Raw genomic sequence first — 17,804 nt, forward strand, 5'->3', positions numbered from 1 at the left:
GGAACAACTGCGCCTAGACTGTATGCCCCTGAATAGAAAGGTCAATGAAAGTATCTATACAGAAGATTGTGTTTTGCAACAACCGTATATGTGAATTTGAAGTCAAGAAACAGAATTATCTATGTGAATTTGAGAAAAGTACTGATATCAAAGAGCTGGGAAGTGAGCCAAGGAACTGGGCTGTTTTGGAAAGATGGAAGATTTGAACTCTTGGGGAAGAGAACCCCTGTGCTTTGTGAACTGTTTTGAACTTGGGAAAGCTGAATACAAGCCAAGAGCTGGAAGAAGCTCTGAACTTTCTTTTGAACACTATTCCTTTTGATGCGTACATCCCTAAACACTGTATATAGTTAGTTGTGAGGGCAAGTATAGGTTTTGGACACAGACAGACATTTGATTTGAACTTCTTGACACAGACTATCCTTAGTTTTCATTAGGTAGGGAAATTCCACCTTAGCATAGGGTAGGTTAGGCCTTACTCCTTCCTGATTTTGAAGTTAATAAAATCTTTGAGAACCAATTTTACATCTTTTGTCTGGGTCTACTTCATGATGCCTTCACAGTACTCTGCAGTCTCAACAGATGCAGTGGGGCCTGTGAGCACCCCGGTCGAAGGCACCTTCGCTGACAGCCAAAGTCAATGGTGCCGTGACAAAGTTGTCCATCATCTTGTAGGGGAAATGCCTCAGATTGTGAAGGGTTGGGTTGGAAGAAGGGGACATATACAGGCTGTTCCGGGGACTCCATAGAGTGGTGTTTCCTCTTCTTAGAGGATGAAGAGTGACAGTAAGAGGAACCACCCTGAGAGCGGTGCTACTGCTTCTTCTTGTCCTTTTCGTCCTCTTCGCGCAGAGCCGGCCTTTTAGGGGCAGTGCACTCGCATCTTCTCCCAGCGATGATCTTGTGGCTCGCGCACACCCAGCAATGCTTTCTCTGCAAAGCAGGACTCTCAACCATTTCTCGCGGTCCCGCCGGCCGCCTCCTTGCAGCTTGATACCGGCCTTCAGCTTCTTGTGCCTTTGCTTCCCACTGCATATGCTCTGCACTGTTTCACCGGTCTCTAGCGCTCCTCCCACCTCCAGACACATTACAAAAGGGACTAGACAGCTCTCCGGCAAAGCAGTAGTCAATCATCCCAGTACCATACTGATGCAATTTGGGGAATACTTCTTCAGGGGAATCACAGGGAAAGGGCTGACAAAAGCCAATGAAGTCTTGAGGGATGGGGGGTTCGTGTTGAAAGGGAAATGGGGGATACCAAGTCTCACCCAAAGATGTAATCTCCCCACTCCGCAAGTCTCCTCCACCCAGGTGATCCTCCCTTGCATATGCACCCTTGGGGTCTGTATCCAAAAGCAATGGCCTTTCCCTGGCCACCTGAGAAGAGGATACCAGGGGAAAAGAAGCGAGGATGCCCTCAGGTTCTTCACAATACCAAATGTGAAGAAATAAAATCTGTTTCACTGATAGGCAAATTATAAATCAATCTGAGTTCAGATGAACTTCCACCAAATCAACCTGCTTTTTATCCACAAATTCGCCTTGAGCTAAATCACAAGAGTCTAAAAATCAGAGTGGGAATAGGAAAATAACTACACGTTTGTATATCTACTTAAAACTGCATTTTCTATGTCATTGAAAAATGCACATAAAACCCACAATCAGAAAAATCATGTTATAACTTGGATCTCATTCTCTATCTTTATAAATTCTGATCTCTATAAATTATGATATACTTTATTCGTGGAACTACCTAAAATCACTCCTGTATTGTGTAAAAAGGAGGAATCACTCAAAATCCACTGCTCGTACGCCTTTGCTCATTGTTAAGTATTTGGATGAACATTGCCCAAGTAATGGCGACCGTTCATTTTTCCTATTTGGTCAAGGAAGTATAAAATTGTAATGAAATTGTCGTATAAGTGAACAATGGATTGGAGCACCAGATCAAGTGTAACAATGTTATACAGATTTGTAAAGTGCAGATCTACATCAATAAAGGCATCATGGCGCGCAAACGACTAGGAGGGGACACGGCTGAAAGAAACCAGCTAAAGAGGCTTACGTTGTCGACGAATCAACAAATGATTGTTAGTTGCACAAAGAGAGTCAAGTAAATTGTTCCAAAGAACTACCCCGCCAAAGAAAAAGCTGGTCCTCACACAAGCTTTTGTACCAAGGTACCTGGATAAGAAACGCATGCTCTGATCTTAAAGGACGGCAAGAGTATAAGGACAAAATGTGTCCTCAGGGTACTCTGCACCTACGCCATAAAAAGCATGGTGAACGATGCAGAGTGCCTTGAACTCAATACGTGAGAAACCGGCAGCCAAGGCAGAAAAGGAAGCACAGGAGAAATGGGGGCACCAGAGGGGTGCCAAAGGCAGCCCTAGCTGCAGAATTCTGCAGCACCTGTTACCTATTAATAAGATAGACTGTCACCACAGGACTGCGCAGATGAACTGGTAGGAAAGGAAGAACCTTTCAGAGGATCCTAAGTTTAAAATAGCCAGTTATACACACCATGCAGACCTGGGCTGCAGTTCAGGTCTTTCACCACCGCAACTGGGGCTGGAAGTGCACCCAAGGAGGTAGGCTACAAGGCCTGTGCCCAGAGAGAAGTAGATGAGGGGGACCCCACCACCAGAACTTTTGTTTTGTCAGCATTCAGCTTCAGCCAGTTTAAATTCATCAAGCTACCCACGGACTCCAGGCAGCCTTGCAGACGAGCCGCTGCATCAGCTGCTGCCAGATCGAGATGCACAACAATTTGAGTATCGTCAGCGTATGGATAGCAACAGAACCTGTGGGACTGAATGAGGCTGGCCAAAGGCTGGATGTAGACATTAAACAGAATGGGGGAAAGAGCAGAGCCCTGGTAAACTCCACAAGTGATGGAAATAGGAGCGGATTGAAAAAGATGAAGAAAGGACCCAAACCAAGATAGGACTGAGTACCAACATTTGCCAGCCGTATAAGTATGGTGGGGTTGTCAAAGGCAGCTGATAGATCTAATGGAATCAGTGCCCCCACCCCAACCTGGTCGGACAGCCGTGCTGGGTCATCCACAAAAGACACAAGCACTGAGTCAGTTCCTCGGCCCAGTCTGAAATCCGACTGAAAAGGGTTAAAGAAAAAATTTTTTAAAAAATTCCAGGTAAGAGGAAAGTAGAGGAGAAACCAATGATTCCAAAAGCTTCAAAAGAAAAGGTAAGAGGGAAATGGGACGGTAATTAGCAGAGAGACTTGGATCCAAGGTAGGTTTTTAAAAAGTGATATCACCAAAGCGTGTTTAAGATTAGAAGGGATAAGAGCAGAGTGAAACGACTGGTTGACTGCACCAGTCACGACAGGAGCAATGGCCGTAACAATACATTTCAGGATTGAGAGAGGAATAGGATCCAAACGAGAGGCTGACATCTTCTGGGTGGCACTGATAATATACAATAAAGACAAATGAGGGAAAACTGACCAGGAACTCTGCACAGCTCCATCTGTTAAGAGATCAATATCAGTAGGGGTAGGCAGAATAGAAGACAAAAACATCTGGAAAATAGCCAGAATTGTATCTGCAAAATAAGTGGAGAGAGAATTGCATAAAGCTTGGCAAGGTACAACAGGAGCCTCTTCAAAGATCATGGAGGACAATGACTTGACAACATGGAAGAGATCCTTTGGTCGATTTAACACAGCCTACACACTATTAGTAAAATGGAAGCATTGTGCCTCAAAAATAGCTTTGCGATAAATCGCAAGAGAACTACGAAAAAAAGTTCTCATAGATGGACAGTAGCTGGCCCTACATTTCACTCAGACTGTCTACAGCGGAGTACAAGTTCAGCTAACTGTGGAGTGAACCAAGGTTAGCAATTGAGTTAATTCCCAGAAAAATGTTGGATGATGGAGTCTTTAGCATTTGCTAAAGTTGGACAAGAAAGGTAGAAGAGACTGATTCACCCCATCTTCCGTGCACGATTTTTCGTTGCTTCTTTAAGTAGGTGGGAAAGTGAGATGCCAAAAAGATCGGGTGTTCGGGAAATTGAGGTAGCAATGTGTGCGATTGATTCTCTCTCTAAGCTCCTACAAAGAGCTAAAAAAGACTTGATCATTAGGAGGCACCCTTACCTCTTCCCTGCAAGTATCTTCTACCATCATATTGAAGAGGGTTCTTCACTATGGAGCAGTACCTGCACGCTTTCATGGTTTGTGGCCAGTAAATCAGTTGTAACAACCGGAAGAAGTTAGTTATTTTTCCCACTTCTTTGTTAGCCGGTGAACAGTCTGGTCGCAATATGCAAAACTCTTGCTTCGGTGGTTACATTCAACTGTTTGGTTTGCTGAAGCAGGTACACCAGATATTGCGGCTTCAGATGACCCTGCTGAAACGCTTCTCAAATTGTAACCAACCGTTTTTTTGTCCAGCATAGTGCAACTCAATCAAAATGTAGTAAGTTTACAGTTGAGCAGCGGCAGCATGTCTTGAGTTGAAAAGAAGACAAATAACCCAAAGCACTGTTGCACCAACTGCATTTTCCCTGCACTTAGGCGCAGTCAGGGGGCTTTTTAGAAGTATCAGTTGCACTCTGTTCTGCAGTCAATTAGGACCCCATTGTGAGGGATCAGTAATGCGAGGCGGACAACTGCTTGTAGTTTTCCCAAAATTTGACATTTTATTTCAGTAAATGTTTTTAAATAAAGCCTTGCTTGCCCTACTCTACCAAGGAATTCCCTACCTAGTCTAAAGGCTAAGGGAACAATCTCTAACATAAGTAAAACTGGCCCTCACTCTAAACAACCAACATACAAATAAAATGATACGGCACCACAAGATAATGAACATTAAACAAAATCTGGATGACCTTCACCTGCCCTGGGTAAGATCCTTTCCCCATGTTTTAAAGTCAACCTCCCAAATGTTCAAAGGAAAAGTAAAGTCTTGAACCAGTTCTCATCAGTTTCCAAGTCAAAGCCAAAGGTCATCAAACAGGAATCCACTGGTTACAATTCTTTGATTTCAGTTGAAAAGATCCCCTTCCAAGTCCAACAAAGAAAATAGCACCAATGGTATTCCAGGTTTGGACGACAAAATTATCTTCTCTTCAAGATGATTTATCACAGTTCGAAAGAATATGTACGTTTTACTTTCAGGACTTCTCAAGCTACAACATTACAATTGGTTAGAAGCTTCTTCAGTACATTTGGTATATTTGCCACGATGCTTCTCTTTGGGTTGCTGCTTCCCTCTTAATCACCCTTCTGTTACTGTGAGATCAGTTGCCTTTGTCCCACAGTATGCCATTACTACAAACCACCCGAATGTGACATCCGCTAACAACTTTGTATATCACCACAGTTGAGGAACTTCTACTAATGCTTTGTACTTCTGTATTCTCAGGCACAGTCTGACAAGACACTTTGACCTCTTCAGATAGGCATGGCAGTCTTCGCTTAATTGACTTCCAAAAAAGGGGGCAACCTCTTTGCCTCTTGCGTCCGTCTAACTGCCACAAGAATAACCTGATTTTGCCCACCAGACTTACTTCCTTTCAATTTGAGCAGTCTTTAGCATTACAGGTTATAGTCTACATCTGAATATTCTCTACAGGTATCCAGCTCCCCTTCACCCACACATTTTCTGCATAAGAAATTACCCAGAAGCCGTAGTACCACACTTTCAGCTTCTGGTTATAATGCCATACTTGTATCTTGGGGTACTAGAATGTGGACAACTTCACACATTGGTGAATAGCTTTAAATGAGACTGGTTTCACTATAGAAAGCCTCTTGGCTTGGGCAATGCGTTTTCTTCTCTTCGGTATTGTATACTCTACTTCTTGGAATTGAATGTCAAGTCGGAATACAATACGAGGTTCAGTCTTCAAAGTGAAAACATAATTGGGCACATGCAACAACTCTTTAAAGGTAGATTTTTAAACTTAAAATGATTAACAGAATTGTATTCCTGTATATTGTTAAAGGAGGCAACTTCTGACTTCCTTCAGGAAACACAATTGGCCACAAGCAACCTTCCTTTGATGCAGTTTTCACTTGCTATCACTTGTATCTCTTGTACAACGTCAATGTTAAGCTATTCAGAATGGTTTTAACAAGTTTTCTTTCTTCACAATTAAGGACACGCGACCACTGCTTTATTAAGAAAAAGGTTCAACAATGGACGTAACTGCTTTAACTTCTCGCATGACCATTACAGCTTTCAGGATAAGCGCGAGTGCTACATTTCCATTGTTACTAGACAGTTTAAAGATATCGAACAACTTCTACTCACTTAAACTTTACCAGAGTCACTTCAGAGCTGGTTAGAGTTATTGGCAAGGCTTGTTGAGTGAATCTCAATGCCGTGCTTCACTCACCGGCTTCAGATACACAGCGGTTGCAGGTTTCTCTGCTTCCTGACTTCCTCGACCACTGCTACTACTTCAGGCTCACTTGGGACCCACACCCTTCTCCAGCATGGGTGTCTGCGGTCTGGTCACTTTCGTTGGGAGTCCCCTTCACTCCTGAGACTCCCAGCTTGCCTTCTACTTCTGGCCTTGCGCTCATGCACATCACAGCTCTGCAATCACAGCAACAGATCTCACATTGGGAAAACCTCACTTCCAGCAAGTCTTCCTCTGCGCAGCCTCTGCAATACAGGTTTTGAAACACAGAACCCTCTCAGAGCTTGCATGTGAAATCTGTCTATGTTCCGGGGTCCCCTCTGTACTCCCACTTACTCATGACTTACCAGTCTAGTGCTTCATGTATGTCTAGGTTGGCTTGAGACAGCCGCAGGTGCCTCAGTGCGACTTGAGAGAGTAGGTGTGCTGGACCTAGCGGAAGGTGCACCGGTGCCTGATCCGACAGGCTTAGTAGTTCCGAGAACCATGGTCTTGCTTGCCGCCACAGAGCTATCAGGATGATACAGAGTTGCTGGGACTCCTGGATCTTGCAGATTACCCTGTGAACCAGGGGGGGGCCTCGGAGGGAAGGCATATGCATTCATGTTGTTCCACTGGATCTGCATCACTTCGCCCAGGGAGCCCCTGCCCTGTGCCTGCCGGGATGCGAACTAGGGGCACCTCCCGTTTAGCAGGAGGTGAAGAGGTCCACCTGAGGAGGAGCTCACCTATTGAAGACCCCCTGAGGACCTGTTGGTTTAACTGCCATTCGTAGTTGTACACACCCAGCCTGCTGAGCCTGTCCATTTCCTGGTTGGCGTTCCTCAGGAGGTGTATTGCTGACAGGTGCATGTCGTTTACCAGTGCCCACTCCCAAATGTCGACTGCCAGAGTGCATAAAAGGAGGAGATCTGGTGCCACACTGCTTGTTGATATAATACATTCTGGTGGAGCCATCAGTCTGAATAAGAATCGCCCTGCTGCTAATCATAGTCAGGAAGGCTTTGAGAGCAAGTCAGATGGCCATCAACTCGAGCCAGTTGAAGTGAGCCGCCTGCTCATGGTGGGACCTGACTTCGTGGACGTTGTGGCTGCCCAAAGTAGCTCCCCAGACCTTTAGGGATGAGTCTGTGGTGATGGTGACCTGAGGCGCTGACTGACAGAAGGGCCTGCCCATCTGCAGGTTGTTGTCCTTGTTCCACCAGACTAGAGCCTGGAGGAGATGTGGGAAGCCGACCATCTCTGCCTGGGAAAACTTCTCCTGGCTCCAGGAGGCTTTGGAGGTAGCTACAAGCACCTCATCCTGAGTCTCATATGCGGCACAGCGAGGAGACATGCTGCCATGATGCCCATGAGGTGTTTGTACCACCAAGCTGAGGTCCCTGCTCTGCTGAGAAAATGCCCTGTGGCCTTCTTGATGGCTGTGATCTTGTCCTCTGAGGGGAAAATCCTCTCAGAGTTCATATACCAGGTGAGGCTCAGGAACGTTAAACTCTGCATGGGCTCCAGCTGTGACTTCTTGAGATTGATGGAAAATACCAGCTCGCATAGTGTGTTCATGAGGGCAGAGGTGGTGTGGCCCACTGCCTCCGGAGACCTCGCCCTGACGAGCCAGTCGTCTAGGTATGGGTGTAGTCTTGGTGAACCTGGGCCATGAGTAGGGCTGCCGCTGTGTTCATCAGTCTTGTGAAGACCATGGGGGCCGAATTGAGGCCAAAGGGTAGAACCTTGTATTGGAAATAAAAACCCATGATCCTGAACCTCAGAAAGGATCGATGGGGCTGCCAGATCGGGACGTGTAGGTAAGCATCCTTCAGATCCAACGGGCACATCCAGTCTCCCTCGCACAATGTCTCCACTATAAGCGCTGGGGTAACCATCTTGAACTTTTGAAGAGGGAGGGAAATGTTCAAGGTGGAAAGGTTAAACACAACTCTCAGGCCAGCCTGATTCTACTTGTGTATTGCGAACATCTCAATAGCCCAGACCCTGCTGGGAGGCTGGAACTTCCTCCACTGCCTGACTCTGCTCGCTTCCTGGGAAAGGATGCACCATTGCGGGGTGTAGATGAAAACAGTGCCCCTACCTTGGGCATGGTCTTGTGCTTGACGAATTCCTTTAAGTCCTCTGGAGGCGACCTTCCGAAAAGCTCCCTCCACCTGGCTAGTCTGTTCTTCAGAGCGTGTGGTGTCAGCGTGTTGCAAGTGGTGCAACCCTCCCAGCTGTGGTCGGGGCCAAGGCAGCGGAGGCAGAGAACGTGGGGGTCAGCCATAGGGAAGAGCCCCTCGCAGGCTGGAATTTTTTTTTCATGTTTATTGTTGTTTTTAGCTTGATTTACAAACTTTTACAACATTTGAGTCATTACATTTGTTACATAAAGTGAAGTTCAAAACAGATTTAAAAAACAGGCAAGACAAAGAGCCAAGTGACAATCTTCAAACATATTTCTATTTGACAATACATTTCTGCATAACTTCATAGGAGTTAGTATTTAAAAAGGGAAAAAATAAAAAATCCCTAATGGTTACATAAAGCAATTCCGGATGTTCTGTGTAAGTGGCTGCATGTGCAAAGTTATACATCTTCGGAAATAGATTAATTTGCCCTGGTCGCGCATTTCCGCGTCAGTACATGTAATCACCACAAAGATCTAGACGTGCACGTTCGCATACATTAGCATTTCGATAGGAGATGATTGTTACATCTACCTCTCTCCTAGTTACATGTCTCTGCAAGTTCAAATTCCTCTCCTTATATCCCATTCTATGCAAATGGTTGTATGCTGAAAACAAGCATCTCCATTTCTAGGGTAAAAATGAGTAATAAGCGTATACACATATGCATTCATAGACAATATTATTGTATACACAAGGCATATCGTGCCTGGTCCAGGATTCTGGATGTGATTATCATTATAATGCTACAGTCTGCCAGATATATGCAATGGTAGACCTAATTAAATGCATTCCTCAGCAACATTGGCACTAGTTCAGGACCTAAGGTACCGGCTTTGGAATACAGTACAGTTTTCTATTCTGAGGCCTACCAGACATATACAATACTAAAGATAGATGAAGTGCTGCATAGGTAACGATGAGAAATGTCATCCAAAGGCCAACATGGTTTTAGACTGAATCTCTTTGTTAATTATAGCCAATAAGTGAGTCAGTGATAACACCAAGGTTCTGCTTGTCCCTCACATGCAGCGCGTCCACAGTCACTCCCTTCCGCAAGCTGTGGCAGAAGTGTTTACTTTACCAAAGATGTTAATTCTGTGCATCTCAAAATAGTTACAATACATGGTCAAATGTTTTAAAGTTTACTTTTGGGTGCCGTTCCCACAAAATTGGCACATCCCATTAATGGTGTCCATTGTTCCATTCAATCAATATTGTGTTTTCTCATTAGTATGGAGCTGGTTCAATTTAAAGCGTAGACATAAATCGCGTTCCCTATTGCTAGGAAAGCTTGTTTGATACACTTGAGGTGGAACTCATTTAGTAGGAAAACATGCTATTTCATTATAGTGTTTGTATTTTGAGAGGGACTATGGTTAAAAGCCAGTTGTGTTCGAATAGCCTTTTCCTTACGTATGTGGGTCTGTCCCGCAAATCATTGGCTTTTAGGTTAATGCTATCTAGCAGTGCAATCATCTTGTTGTGATATTAGTATTACAGTGCAAATAATTCACTGTTCAATAGAAATTAAACATTTAGATAGATATTGCAATCAAAAATATTGCAGTAAATATGTATGGATCAGTGGAGTACTGCACAGAGTTTACGTGCGCACCGCGCTAACCAGTTGCAAGGTGACATACAGTATTCAATGTCAAAGCATGTTGCATCCAGTCTAAGGCAGGGAAAAATCAAGTGCCACAACCCCTTACCCCCAAACAGCTCAACAGCGCACTTGCAGTGCACTTTCGGGTGTGTGTGCGCGTACACATAGCTATTTGTGGGCTTGCTGGGAGTGGGGGTTGGGGTGCGGCCAAAACATCAACGGGGACGCTAAGAATCAAAAAGTAAATAGTGAGTGTGAACTCAAAAGACATAAGAGTCTGCACACACAAGTCCCAACACGTTGTTTAGAGACACAAGTCCCAAGTTCCAAAGGTGATAATTTCTTGAGTCAATGTGTTTCGCCCGGCTTCGGCACAACAGTGCTTCCTCTTGCAGATGGAGGTCTGGGGTGGATTCAGCAGCGCAAGTCTGGACAGCTCAACAGCGCACTTCTTTTGCACTTCTGATGCGCGCCGGATGCATGCTGGAAATCTGCTGAAGCCCGCTGACATCGCCATGCGCTGGGGAGCAGTGTGGCGCCGGAGGACAGAGGTAGCTGATTAAAGACCAGAAAGAAGACAAACGTACTTCTCCGGGGAAGAGCGTTTGGACTTACTAGGCCGGAGGCCTAACCCAGGAGCGCTGATGAAAGCGCTCTGTTCCTGTCGACGCAGAAAAGAGGACTTGGCAGTGTCTCCGGCGGGTGGATTGAGGGGGATTATGAAATTACTCCTCACTGCTAAGCACCGGATGGCAAATTACTTTTAATTCTACACAGGTCACTGAACTTGATAGGTGGTATACAAAAACAATACAAAAACATGGATCTAGCATTATCTGTGTGAAAATGACAAACTCCAGGGGATATGAATCACTTCCGTGCCATATGGGGTTCTTTACTTGCACATGTGAAACTACAGAACAAAGACTTCACATGTATGGCTCATTTGAAAGCCTTGGGTCTTCAAAAGATGTAATGCTGAAACTAAATTTAAGAAGGCTCATGGAATATGAGGAAATATCGTGATCTGTGAATTGGTCAAGTAGTTATTACAAAATGTGTGTTATATTTAAATAAAACTATTAAGTTGTTCTTCATACTAATAAGTTTGGACAGATGAATGATGATAAAACACCAATACAGGAACACTTACTGCTTCATCCATAGTAGGCTTACATTGTAAAGTACAACACTGTCAAGTTTTAAAATTAGTATAATAGATGATAAAAATGTATGTGCCAAGTGTAAGAGAAATTTTACACTACAAAGTGTAAAGGAAACACCCTTAGAGTATTTAAACTGAGCACAACACAAAGAAGCATTCTGGAGCGATGATATTCATCACGTCAATTACGTCCTCATGGAAGACACAATTTAGTGTCTTCCATTACTAAAAGCCATAGATACTTATGAAGGAGGTAAGAAAACCAGTGGTCGAGAGCAGTGCTCCTCTACTTCTTTTAATTAAGTTTTACCGTTCCTATGCTTATTTTAAAAAGAAATCGTTCCGGAATGGTTTCATTTTCAAATAAAAGTGTAGGAAGAAAGTTGAAACTTGCACTTTCAGTTCACTGCGCTGGACGTTCCCCTGTACAGCAGGCACATGTGCTTTGGGGTTTGTATTGTGCATTGGAGGGGACGTGGTGATGGGGTTTGTGGGGAGCGGAGCAGACCAGTAGGGAACATAGTTCCACTACTTCTTTTCGTGCACCTCGACCACTGAAGAAAACACGTATTCTCACAGAGAAATAATGCTGTTTCTAAACCTAAAGACTTTTCACAATATTGTTATGAAGTGAAAAAGTTAAGTTCATTTAATCTACATCCACGAAAAAAGGGTTAAACGTAGTTTGTAATACAAATTTTAAGTTCCAATAATATAAACTCCAAGGAACTTCTATGATTATGTGAATGAATGGAGAGTTTCTCCAGGACATAATACACCCAGACAATATTAGCCTTTAGGTTTAAATGGTGGTCTGATTTAGGACTGACTTGCCCAAAAACAGGAATAGAAATTAAGAGTTTAACTATTATATTCCATTCAGCTAAAAGGCAATCTTATTTTTTTAAGCAAGGTCAATTCCTATGTACTCTATTGAACATGGGGCAAATATAAATGATCAACTCATTTCCTCTCCCTCAAGATAAAGACAGGTACTCAGTTCCTTACTTTCTAAAATGAGCTTTCAAAAACAAAAACCTTTGAAAACTAAATTATAAGGGACGGACATCCTTAAGAGTTGTTTTCTATAAAAATTGTAGATGTTCTTTTACTCCAGAAAACGGATCAATTGACTGCACGGTTTTAAACTAAAAAATAATGATCTAAGTAATTCAATTAACAGGGCCTTGCTACTAGCTAGTACGAAATTGTGTGATGTGTGTATGTCTAGCATTGAGGTGGCAAATGGCTTTTTATGGCTGGCTATTAGTTTCTAACTTGAATGTGTACCCCAACAATCAGAGTGCACCGCCTGTCGATATTAATTTCAATGACACCCAGCAAATTGTTTAAAATGGTGCTTTCAATTGAGATTTGACAATTTACATTGTTATTTTTTATTTTTTATTTGTAAAGATTGTTTATTCATATATTTTCAAAGTTGGCAAACAGCTCTAGGATGCTCGAAACTTGTTGGCTGTTAAATGAATTGAAATCATAAATAAATGCAAGAGTGCAAAAGAATCGAAAACGGGCTGAACTATATTTCGATCATTGCTGGTGTGTTAAATTGCTTACATTGAAATTACGTGCCTGTACTACTTAGGTAGATCAAGCGACATAGTACTGTTAGTTATTTTGAACAATACAATTTTTCATGAGTTTTAGTTTTCTACTTGTACATCCAGTACATTGATGAGCAGCCATCACAATTTAAGGACACCAATATGTGTTGCAATTACTGACAAATAACCCTCTTTTTTCTGTAACCCCCCCCCAGGCTGGGTATAACCGATCAACCAGGGACAGAGCAATCCAAAAGAGCTTTCCACAGTACTGCCTGATTCAAAATAATCTGCTCTCTTCAAGGCTCGAAATTAAGATCGGAAAAGCAGGAGCTAAAAACAGCGTTTGAGTGTCCAGCATTAACCAGTGCAAAACAAAAGAGGTGCCTGCTGGGCCTATAGACCCAAGCGACACCTCAATTATGATGCCAAACAAGGCTGAAACATGTTTGAGGATGCGTGTGGTCTTGTGCAGAGGGGATGTGGCCTAGCAGTTCGCCCTTTAGGGGTGGGACTAAACCCAATATGCTAATGGTCGTTCTCCTTTTGTAACGGCTTGGCAGGCGAAGAATTATGGTCTGGAGGGTTGCCCAGAGCAATGCCAGAGGTTAAGATTAATTGTAAACCTTCCAGCCATCACCTCTTGTTTAGCTGCAATATTAACTAGTGACCAGGAGCTGCCACAGAGAAACTTTCTACAAATGTGACTTCCACATAAGATGCAAACATCTCATTCTGCCCATTATTTATTATCCATTATGCATTAAATGGTGTATAGATTTGTCCTAATGTTTATTTTTAGATCGTCTCAAATGCACAGAGTTAATTCACACTTCTGTACAAGCGCAATAGAAATAAAATATCAATCAACATAGGTGTGTTTATTCGGCATCCGCTGGCTTGGGGTGCCAAAAGTAGCTCCTGGTAGCTGTTGCTGTCAAGCTAACTAAGCTCTTCTAAACTACAAGCAGGAGCTAAATAGCTCTGCTCAATTTCGAACCCTGCTCTTACACTACACACATGAAGCCATTAGCAACTGCAGCCAACACCTGCAAATCCCCTTAACTCTACACTGACATTGCAGAGCTGAAGAGATCTCCTTCACAGCCCGGAACACCTCTGCCCCTATCCGATACCACCACCCTTCTCCCAGACATGCCGTATACCAGTGGTGGCAACTAATCAGTCTTGGGTTCTCCCCTCTGGACAGAACACCCATGTAGCACAACCACAGCACACCTAGAAACTAGAGCTGGGTGAGCCCGCCAGGGCTCTGGCCTGACCCTCGGGCCAGTGCCTGCCCAAAGCAGGGGATGGCCACAAGACCCTCGAGCTGCAGATGTAAAAAAAATAAATGCTTAAAGAAACCCATGCCCTTGAAGTGCTGACCGCACAATAGGCGCGTGTTCGTGTGACTTCCTGTCAGGCACAGCTGCCTCGCTTCCTGTCCCGCCCCAGTCACTCATTGATTGGCTGCGACGGGACAACGGGCAGCCGGGATGGACAGGAAGTCAGGCGAGCATGCTCATGTTATGCAGTGGTGAATACCACGAATTCAGGTAAGTGAGTTTTAGTTTTTTAGGTCTCCCACACTCGGTTTCTCGCCCCAGCCACCTCGCAACTATTTTCTCAGCCCCCTTGCACTCCTTTTCTTGGCTCCAGCCCCAAGGACCCCTTTTCTTGGCCCCCAAACCCCTCATAGCACTTTTCTCAGACCCCAACCCAGCTCTTCTGGGCCTCTAGTCCCCTTGCATCCCCTTTCTGGGCCTTTAGTCCCCCCCCCTTTTTGGGCCCCTAGTCCCTGGCACCGCTTTTCTCGGCCCCCAGCCCCCTTGTACCCTTCTTCTCGGTCCCTAGCCCCTAACACAGAGCTCTCCTGCTTTGTGCATTATTGCTCTGGCCCAGCTTGCGCTTGGCCCCAAGTGCCAGACCAGAGCTTCTGGCTCAGCCCTAGCCCAAAAATCCCTGGCTCTCCCATCTCCAACTAGAAGCATAAAAGCCAAGCACACAGATTTTTTACTCCTTGTCTGCATAGAGCAACCTCCCAATTTCCCGATCCTTCCTCTCCTCCCACTAGCCCTTCTATACACCCTTCTCTTCAAGAACCATTCATCAAGAGGCCACAAGCATAATAGAAGTGTGCCAAACTCCACCACTTTACATTACCATTAGATTACATTTCTGTCCACGGGCGGCCCTCCTATCTTCAGTTCCCTCTGCCGTTTCTATCGTCTCCAATTATCCCCTTCTGTCTTGCTTGTAAGCGCGTAGGACTATTGGCACCATCAATGTTTGTTTATTTAATCCCATCGCTTTTAGCTCCATTTGCCCTAAAGCAGTTCTGAAAGAAGTCTCGTGTGACTTGGATTTGAGATCCCCTCCTGGGCTGTTCCTCGGCACAAACGGAAAAAAAATAATAAATCGTAGAGCTACATTTCTAAGAGCGGGAAAAATTACAGCAACGTCAAAATAAGCACGAGCAAAGAAAATGCGACTACAGGCACGACCAATAATTAAAACCCCAAATACGTGCGACACCCCCCCCCCCCCTGTTATGGGAGTGCCAATTGTTATCCAGAGGAAGAAACCCAACGCAATAAATTATATATAATTAAAATTAAAAATGTCAGATTAACGAGGCCTCTTGGCGCTCGGTGCCGTAGAGGTGCTATATTTCGATTGCGACAGTAGGCGGTGCAAACATTTGCAAATTTATGCGAGGCCAATACCATGTTACAAATATTTTTCGAGGAGGCTGCATATGTGTTTTTATCATTGCAATTGGTTGTCACCGTGGGTCCCAATCCTCCTTTGTGGTGTGCGATGGGTTAATTGAGTGCAGCCCAGCAGTCTGCTGCAGGCCGTGCCTCCAAGGTATATTCCCAGCAGACACATTATCAGATCTTAGTCACAAGCAAATAAAGTGGGACGGACCCATTCTTCTCGGAGGCCAGCCCCCTCTTCCTGTGCAGCCCACCAGCCACCCGGTCTGGGGAGTTCCTTCCTTCCACAGCCAGGGGCAGTTCATACTGAGGGGCGGAGACACAGACTGCAGGGCACAAGTTAGTTACGCGTACGCTGCAGCTGTGAAGAAAACTAAGGTTTCGAATCGTGGGATAACGAGACGAAGTTGAAAGCTACTTTTCGTAACGTGTTCTCGAGCTGCTTCCATTCGTCGAGGAGCCTGGACGGGCTCACCGCGGAGAAAGCAGCAGCGGGGCGAATCTCTTGGAATGCCTGGGTGTTAATTACAGACCCAGGGGGCTCAGCGGAGCCCAGGCATGCCATGCCGCCCTCAGGAAGCCTCGCTGCACAGTACCAAGAGGGGTGAGGAGACCTGCCGCCTGATGATACATGGCCGACCTGGAAGCGGACTATCTAGGTAGGACTGGGGCACAGCCGAGTCCAGTAAAGGGGTTGTGAATTGCCACACACACCGGAACAGGGAAACGGAACACATCGCTAATCGAGGGGCCCTGGATTCTCACACCGCGGGACGGGGGCACCCGCAGCCGCGCACCATGCCCAAAGGGGGCTTGTTGGAACCTGCACTCGAAGGAAAGGAGCAGCTTCCCTTCGCCGCTCTGCACAGGAGTGCCCATGTTTCAGCTTCAGACTTCGCAGGAAGGGGAGCGCACTTTTGAAGGCCGGCGCCAGGACTGTCGCGTGGAGTGTGCCCCGCCGAGCAGAGGAAGCGCCGCCGACGATGGTGAGCGCAAACCTCACCGCCTGTCCCGCCGAAGACTCCTTCAAGTACACCCTGTACGGCTGCATCTTCAGCATGGTCTTCGTGCTGGGCCTGCTCTCCAACTGCGTCGCCATGTACATCTTCACGTGCACGCTCAAGGTGCGCAACGAGACCACCACGTACATGATGAACCTGGCCATCTCGGACCTCCTCTTCGTGTTCACGCTGCCCTTCCGAATCTTCTACTTCGTGGCAAGGCAGTGGCCTTTCGGGGACACACTCTGCAAGATCTCGGTCACGCTCTTCTACACCAACATGTACGGAAGCATCCTGTTTCTGACTTGCATCAGCGTGGACCGCTTCCTGGCCATTGTGCACCCCTTCCGCTCCAAGACAATTCGCACCAAGCGCAAGGCGCGCGCCGTGTGCCTGGCCGTCTGGCTCATCGTCATCGCCGGCTCGGTGCCCGCCAGCTTCTTCCGCTCCACAAACGCGCAGCACGACAACGCGACGGAGAGCTGCTTCGAGAACTTCTCCAACGACACGTGGAAGACCTACCTGTCCAAGATAGTCATCTTCATCGAGATCGTGGGCTTCCTCATCCCAATGGTGGTCAACATCTTCTGCTCGGCCATGGTGCTGCGCATCCTGCGCAGGCCCCTCACGCTCAACCGCAGCAAGCTCAGTAAGGCCAAGGTGCTCAAGATGATCGTGGTGCACCTGGCCATTTTCATCTTCTGCTTCGTGCCCTACAACCTCAACCTGGTGCTCTACTCGCTTGTGCGCACCCAGGCGCTGGCCAACTGCGCCGTGGTCCGTGCCGTGCGCACCATGTACCCAGTGACGCTGTGCATCGCCGTGTCCAACTGCTGCTTCGACCCCATTGTTTACTACTTCACCTCCGAAACCATCCAGAACTCCATCAAGAAGCGCAGCTGGTCCCGGAGGAAGGACTCGCGCTTCTCGGAAGCGCTGCCACCCGAAAGCTTCATACAGCACAACCTACAGACGATCAAAGCCAAGATATTTATCAATGAGTCCACCATATGACCCGGGATGAGGAGCCCCGCGCCGCTGCGGCGGCTGGCATCTCCAACTGTGAAAACGTGTTTTTTTTTACACGGACTATATATACCTTTACCTCGAGACTATGTTCAAAGAGACTAACCATTCTGCACATATTTTAATAACCGCGTTTAACAAAA

At 45.8% G+C, this 17,804-nt stretch overlaps 2 protein-coding genes across 4 annotated transcripts in view; one reads left to right on the forward strand and one right to left on the reverse strand.

Moving 5' to 3' along the window:
- The window catches only part of RB1 (RB transcriptional corepressor 1), a 2,466,185-nt gene that overhangs the window by 934,921 nt on the left and 1,513,460 nt on the right, over positions 1–17,804 (reverse strand). The window lies entirely within an intron of this gene.
- The window catches only part of LPAR6 (lysophosphatidic acid receptor 6), a 1,904-nt gene continuing 38 nt past the window's right edge, over positions 15,939–17,804 (forward strand). The window contains exon 1 of the mRNA XM_069639389.1: positions 15,939–17,804. This exon is cut by the window's right edge and continues 38 nt beyond it. Within this exon, the coding sequence (XP_069495490.1) occupies positions 16,618–17,649 (1,032 nt within the window). The 5' untranslated portion in view covers positions 15,939–16,617 and the 3' untranslated portion in view covers positions 17,650–17,804.

Source organism: Ambystoma mexicanum, chromosome 7q, assembly GCF_040938575.1.
Source record: "Ambystoma mexicanum isolate Mex_15411 chromosome 7q, UKY_AmexF1_1, whole genome shotgun sequence".
NCBI classification, from domain to species: Eukaryota; Metazoa; Chordata; class Amphibia; order Caudata; family Ambystomatidae; genus Ambystoma; species Ambystoma mexicanum.